The sequence below is a fragment of the Symphalangus syndactylus genome, chromosome 21 (genome assembly GCF_028878055.3).
Source record: "Symphalangus syndactylus isolate Jambi chromosome 21, NHGRI_mSymSyn1-v2.1_pri, whole genome shotgun sequence".
Taxonomy (NCBI): Eukaryota; Metazoa; Chordata; class Mammalia; order Primates; family Hylobatidae; genus Symphalangus; species Symphalangus syndactylus.
Window position 1 is genome coordinate 73,526,414 of NC_072443.2, and position 7,197 is coordinate 73,533,610.

The 7,197-nt window shown below is 37.6% G+C and overlaps 1 protein-coding gene across 2 annotated transcripts in view; it reads left to right on the top strand.

Moving 5' to 3' along the window:
* The window catches only part of MDFIC2 (MyoD family inhibitor domain containing 2), a 120,111-nt gene extending 115,319 nt beyond the window's left edge, over window positions 1-4,792 (top strand). For both annotated transcript variants that reach the window (XM_055259635.2, XM_055259636.2), the window contains one exon: window positions 2,073-4,792. In XM_055259635.2, coding sequence (XP_055115610.1) covers window positions 2,073-2,332 — 260 coding nt within the window. In that variant the 3' untranslated portion in view covers window positions 2,333-4,792. The remainder of the gene's footprint in view (window positions 1-2,072) is intronic.
* The last annotated feature ends 2,405 nt before the right edge of the window (window positions 4,793-7,197 follow it).

Genomic DNA, 7,197 nt, shown 5'->3' on the forward strand with positions numbered 1-7,197 from the left:
AAGACCACTTTACGAACAGGTCCTTCACACTCTGATAGGAAACACCAGCTCCAATCCTTAACGTCACCTGCATTCCCACCCTACTTAGCTCCAAAGCAAACTTTTAACCTTGCATGTATAAAGGACAGGATCCAGCGGACTCATTTTTATACGGTCATAAGCTTGAATAAGTCTCTTGAGCATTCAGCCTGAGGGATCACAGAGTATTCACTTGGAATATTATCTGCGGACAGCCTCTTCTTTGCCAGTGGCTGCTATAGTAGTGGTCTTCATATTCATAAAACTCGATGAGGTTGTATGTCCCTCATCTTCGGCCATCTTTTCCTTTTCAGAAAAGCATAGTTGAAACAGTCTATACACTATTACTAAATTACTCTTGCATTTTTGTGGGCGGTTTGTGGTGACTTATGAGATATGGGAGAGTTGGTCACACGCTAAAAGCTGGCTCTAAGTGAAGAAAAATACAGCAAATTTGGCAAAGAGATGACTATGTACACAGTAGAGGTATTGTGGAATATGCTGCCTAAACTATAAATACTGCATAGTGGCCACAGCACCTGCAACAATATATGACAATTAAAGTAGTCAGAACAGTCATGGTGTGGTTCTTTACCACCATCTTTCTGGGAAGAAAGGAAGGGAAGGTAAGAGAAAGAAGATGGAGAGAAAAAGAGGAAAGAAGAAAGATTTCTGTTTACTTATATTCAGGACTCACCTTATAACTTTATATAGTGTTTTTACAAGAAACCAAAGTGGCTTTCTCTAAAATATTTGTTCCTTTTCATAAGATGTTTCCATATTTTTCTTTCACTTACAGACGAATAATTATATGAATAATGAAAGAAAAGAGCTTTCTGGAGAATAAAAGTAAATGAATACGGCGATAAGAGCACTTATACTATAGGCAAAATCTCTTCTATATGCTTATATACTCCCCATTGACTAAAGTCTGAAAACCAAAGTTATTAGCATTCTTATCGGGAAAAATATAGATCCTTACAAAAGTCAAACAAATCAATTGATAAGCCCATCCAGAGGAGACATTTTTCTCCAATTCATGCTAGAATGTTACTTTCAATCATCAATAATCTTCAGATTACTGATTTTAATTAATTAGATAATATATCACATGAACACTTACCTACCCTTTTACAAAACACTCACACAATTTTTAGACTTTTTTAACTTAAAAGAAAGAAAAGTTATAATTTTAACAAGAGAACTGCTACATCTTCTAACTAATTCCCTTTATGGAAACAAAAAACATAATAATCTATAACCCATCACAGCTGTTTGGCTAGAATTACCAATTACCTTCAATGCCTTAGAGATACTTTCCAGATTTTTACAAGTCTGTGTAGTAAATTTTTAAACCAATTTTCTTAAAGAGGATTGATAAGATTTAAAACCTTTCAGGCATATGATGACGTATTTCACTTAAACAACTTGAATATAAAATCAAGGCTTTACATAACTGGAGGGAAACGGAAACAGAGATTAAAAATAAAACACAACCCAAAAGCTGTGATTATTTTAAAAAGCATTTATATTAAGTTTTGAAATGTGCTTTTTGCTTGCACTGGAATATGGGTGTGGCAGATTTATGGGAATCCATGTCGAAAAATAACAAAGCCTGGTGACAAGAAACAGGGCATTTGTACAGTCTCTCCTTGTCCCCAATCCTAATTGCTTCTTAAGCCCCATGTATCTGGGGAGTCCCTGCAATTTTTCAGACAGTTGCAAGGTTTCCAGAGAGGTAGCTAACTGTGTGGCTCCCAGACACTTGCAGGCAAAGTAAATAAAGGAGTTTAGAAAAGTGACAGCACTTTAAATAACCAGATTATGTTGAATCAATAGGAAATGCTTAGGAAGTTAATAAAGCAATTTCTTAAGTAGAGTGAGTACCGGCATGGGGGTGGGGGAGCTTGAGAGAAGAAGGGTGTACATTACCTCTAATGTGGATAAATAATTAAGAGTTGGCTATCAAGTTATCAAGTATCCCAGTACACATGACTGTCCTTCATAGACGTCCCCAGATGTGCCACTATTAATTGGTCTTCTTCTTTAAACAGAGGAGTGTGCCTCCCTTATCCTCGCCTGTCTGTTTTGCCAGTTTTGGGACTGTCTCCTGATGCTCCCTGGCACCTGCGAAACGGTGTGTACCAAAGTGTGCTGCCTCTCTCACCGGTATCACCACACCTCAGATGAAAACCACTCTCGGAATGATTGCAGCTGCAATTCTGACATGGACTGCAGCCTTTTTGAATCTTGCCATGAGACCAGCGAGTGTCTGGAACTGGCCATGGAGATTTCAGAAATCTGTTACCGCTAGCACAGTGAAGTAACCACATTCCGGCAGTCCTTTTGGCCACAGTGGGAAATTCCATTACAACAAGACTGATTTCCATGTGCTGAAATGTAAGGACTGTACACATTTCTTGGATGCTCTAGGCCATTTTATTCTGCACCTGTCTAGGAAAGCTAGTATTGTCAACTCAATGGTCTTATTCCAAATTTCACAACCGCATGGCTCACTGAAAAATAAGATTCTTCATCACATGTGATGAAGAAATCTTAAATACCTCTTAAATGCTGTAGGTACAAGATGTTTCTTGACTATAAAATAGCATGTTAAGCCACTGCGCTATTGTACTCATCAGCTTGCAACATGGATTCAACCTCATTCACAAATTCAGGACAGATTAGTGCATTCTTTTAGAATTGACATACATTAGCTCGTCTTTCTAATGGACTCATGCATAAACATTATGCATTGTTGGTTATTATTAATAATGTATTGTATAACATCATTTTGTAATTAAAGACTTATTTATACAGTCTCTTAAAATTCACTTATATGTACAGTTTAGGTAGGAAAGGGAATTAAATGAATTAGAAGCCATGTTCCTGTAATTACAACAGATGTCTCTAAAACATCTCCAGTGAATTTTGAATATGGTGTACTTCAAGAGAGTACTACAATTCTAGACCATACTATTGTATGTCTATGACTATGTCATAACAGGTTATTCATATTCTTAATTCGTTACAGAAAGGCTCTTAGTTATTCTAATATGCATAAATGAGAATTATGTGCAAGTTTCAAAAAAAGATCTCAATCAATTCTGCACTTTCTTCATTTTTATTTATCAGGTACAATAAGCAACAGGATATTAAAATGGATTCAGCTCATTTTAAGAAACTATCATTTGTATAGAAACCAGAAAGAAATACACGTTGAGGGTACTTATTCAGCACCAAGCTTCTTGATATAGCATGTGCTTCAGAAACCATATGTTTTTCTTCGTCTGATAATTAAAGTGATCAATAATTATGTCAAGTACTTATTTCACTTATTTTTTTTTTAAGAAAAAGATGTGATATAGACTGGAAAGTGATTTTCGACTCAAATAAGTTTAAACAGTTTGTGGTGAAAACACAACTAGGTTAAAGTTACTTTGGAATCTCATTTACTTTCTTAGAAACAATTCTATAGTCCTTGGGCAAATACATTGCTCATTACTTTGTGCTAAATTTCCATGGATATATCTTAATATTTTCATTGAATATAAAAAAGCATCATGCATGAGTAACCAAACAAAGAACACAAAAGTGAAATGGAGAATTGAGGGAATTTTTTTTGTGTGTGATTCAGGGAAATAGCAACAACAAAAGAAAACTCCAAAATACCTGTTTTTTCCTGACTTAGGTAATTTCAGGCAAAATCACCATTTGCTTTATTTCTGTAGCAAACTAGCACATTTTTCCAATTTGAAATAAATTCTCCCAAACATTGAAAACTATTCATTTGTTAAAAATATTTGTAAACTGCCTCTAAAAAGGCATTTAACCACTCTCAACTTGCTCCTGGCAGTGCAGTGCATCCAAGGTTAATGCTGACTTCATTCCTGTTTGATGATCATGTTATTCACAAACCACAGAGCATGAAAGTGCCCCACACTTTTCATGAAAAAGTCTTTCTGCTTTTCAGAAGCTCGAAGAAACAGCTCTATACTCAATGCATAGAACTTGTAGATCATTAGAAGAAAAAGAAAATAGATTCCTAGAACAGGAAGGGAACATAAGGATGTTCTTATGCAACCTTCTTATATTTCATACGGGAAAAGAGAGGCCCCACGAATTGACTTATTCAAGACCGCACAGTGAATTATTGGCAGTGTCAGGAACTCTAGCTTGGGTTCTAATTTTCTGACTACCTGCACTGCTCAGTTCTTAATCCAGCTGGTACACAGTGGTGCAGGGGTTACAACTGTTAAAATACTAAAACACTACCAGACTGACTCATCAACAGTTGTTCCCTTGCACCTCCTAGTGCTTCTTTATGTCCCATCCCTCTTGGCTCCTCTCTGAGCATCTACCCCTCTACCCATGGTCTAGTCACTAAAGGAGGAACACCTGGGGGTCTCTGGAACCCTATTCCTATAATATGGTTCCTGGTATCATTGGTGCGGCCATGCCATATTGGTGTTAAATATTTCAATTATCATTCCCTTATTCTGTCTACTCTACATACCCTCAAATTATGCAAAGATTGTGCATTTCAAATGTGAATGGAATGCTTGTCAATTAGAGACATAAAAATCACCAGGTCTTATGTGGTAATGTGGTCAGAACACTACAAGATCTTTCTGTGGCCTTGCTTTCTACGGTTTGTTAACTTTGTTCCTCACTTTCAGAATTCACTGTGCTATAACAGAAAGGGTCTGTTATACAAAGTGTGAAATTTCTTTTCTTTATAACCAATAATAAAACATCATCCTTTTTGCAAACATGAATGGCTCTTTCAATTGAATTCTTACACAATAAAACATACGCAGCTGGGAAAATACAATTGCAGAAGTAAGGCAGATCAAAAAGGGATGTGGTTATTGATTAAATACAAATATCAGAATCTGAGAAGGCTCAGATATTTTCTGCAGTGATGAAGGCCTGTGATTACAAATAAAGATAATGTTGTTCTTTAAGGTGGGACTTCTCAGGGAACAGAGTATTCTGATTTAAGGAAGCACACTAGAATAAAAGAGATTTAAGAACATACAATCTTTATATAGAATGAGGAACAGACATTTTTTTCCTACAGCATTATAACCACATATCTACATTGTCTTTGCTCTGCTCAAAGGATTTTTTATAAAACCATTGCTTCTGTAAAAGCTGACAAAATATGGAAAGCAATGAAGATATGAAGTTACATTTAACTTGCTAATGAAATTTTCCCACTACATAAGCTGATAGGCCTACAAAATTAATTATCAATGCTGGACAATCAAAGTTAATAGAGTGAAAGTCACTTCAGTTTTTTTTCCAAAGGAGTAAGAAAACATCCAGGCAGAGAAACTTTACAAATAAGAAACATCGTGGGAGGGCATATTAGCATTTTTTAAGGATAAATGTATAGATGGAAATATTTGATAGGCAGAATTAATTACCCAATGCCTCTACAAAATGGAGAAAAATATTAATATGTACACTTAAATAAGGTTGTTTGACTGTAATAATTTTGCCCATCAAATACTAAGTTCCCTCAGTCCACACAAACTATAGACTCTGATAAAATATAAATATTTGGTTTAAGAGTTTACTGGGTGTTCTTTGAAGAAGATCTGAGTAAAACCTAAACAGTTGCCACAGGTATCTTCAGGTGAGCTGTGTAGAAAGGCAAAGTGAATAAAGTCAAACAAACTTCTAGTGATAATCAACATAGGGGCTGGACATGGTAGCTCCTAGCACTTCGGGAGGCCAGGGTGGGAGGATCACTTAAGGCCAAGAGTTTGAGACCAGCCTGGGTAACACAGTGAGACCCTCGTCTCTACAAAAAATAAAAATTTTAAAATTCGCTGGCATAGTTACCCATTCCTGTAGTCTTAGCTACTCAGGAGGCTGAGGTGGAAGGATGGCATGAGCCCAGGAGTTCGAGGATACAGAGAGCCATGATTACGCCACTGCATTCCAGCCTGGGTGACAGAGCAAGACCTTGTCCTCAAAATAATTAATTAATTAATTCATATGGGACCAAAATTATATTTTGGGGCTTCTCCAGCAGAGGTCTGAACCGCTCCTAATATTACAGGGAAGGAGCCCAGAATGTGGGGAGAGGACAAGAAATGCAGGTGGGGGTCGGAGCTGCACCACTATTCAGATAAATATGGTACCTTCTGGTCTACTATCTTGATACGCTATACAGCTCTGCTTTTGCCACTGCCTCTAAAGCAGTGGTTCTCAATTCCCTCCCTCCCAATTTGGCAAAGCCTGGAGAGACAATTGATGTCACAATGGAGGGCAGGAGACTGCTACTAGAATCTTGTAGGTAGAAACCAGAAATGTTGCTAAACATCCGAAGACACAGGACAGCCACCACCCTCCATGCCCACCAACAAATATCTAAATGTCAACAGCATTTCACTGAAGCATTCTGTTAGTCTCAATTGTCCATCACCAATTCATCTTTAGAAACTGTTGAAAATAGAGTTGCCAGACAAAACACAGGATGCCAAGTCAACTTTGAATTTCAGAAAAACAACAAACAAGCATGTCCCAAATATTACATGTGACCTACTTATACTGTGAATATGATTCCTCATTTATCTGAGATGCAAATGTAGCTGGGTGCTCCTTATTTCTAACTGTTAAATCTGGCAACCCTAGTTCTAAAGACTCCGCGTTTTGAGAAGGGGTCAACAGAAACGATGAACCTTCAGCTTTCTCCCAGCCTCCAAGAGAGTAGAGGTTGTTTATCTTTTTGCTGGGAGGCCAGGACATTCGTTGGGCTACATTTTACAACGTGGTGTAGTTTAAGACAGGTTTGGGGAGTTTGGCTTAAAGATCACCTCCATGGCATTCTCCTTCCTGTCTGCAGCTTACACAGGGCCCATGGCCCTGGACTACCCTGGCCAAGTCTCCTTCTCTGCTTCACATCTCGATTGGCAACTGAGGAAGACCCTCACCCAAAGGGTTATCTTGATTCAAAGGGTGGGAAGCAGAATCACTTAAGCCTGGAGATCTAAAACACATTTTCTGATTCAATCCTTGGCCAGAAAGACCTGTATTAGAGGTGCTTGCACAGCTATAAAGGAGTATTTTCTCCTCTCCAGAATTTTCCTTTCCATATATCACTACTAGGGCATTTTGGGGGAAAGAGGGTAAGTGGGAGGGCGAGATAGAGACATTTTTTAGTCA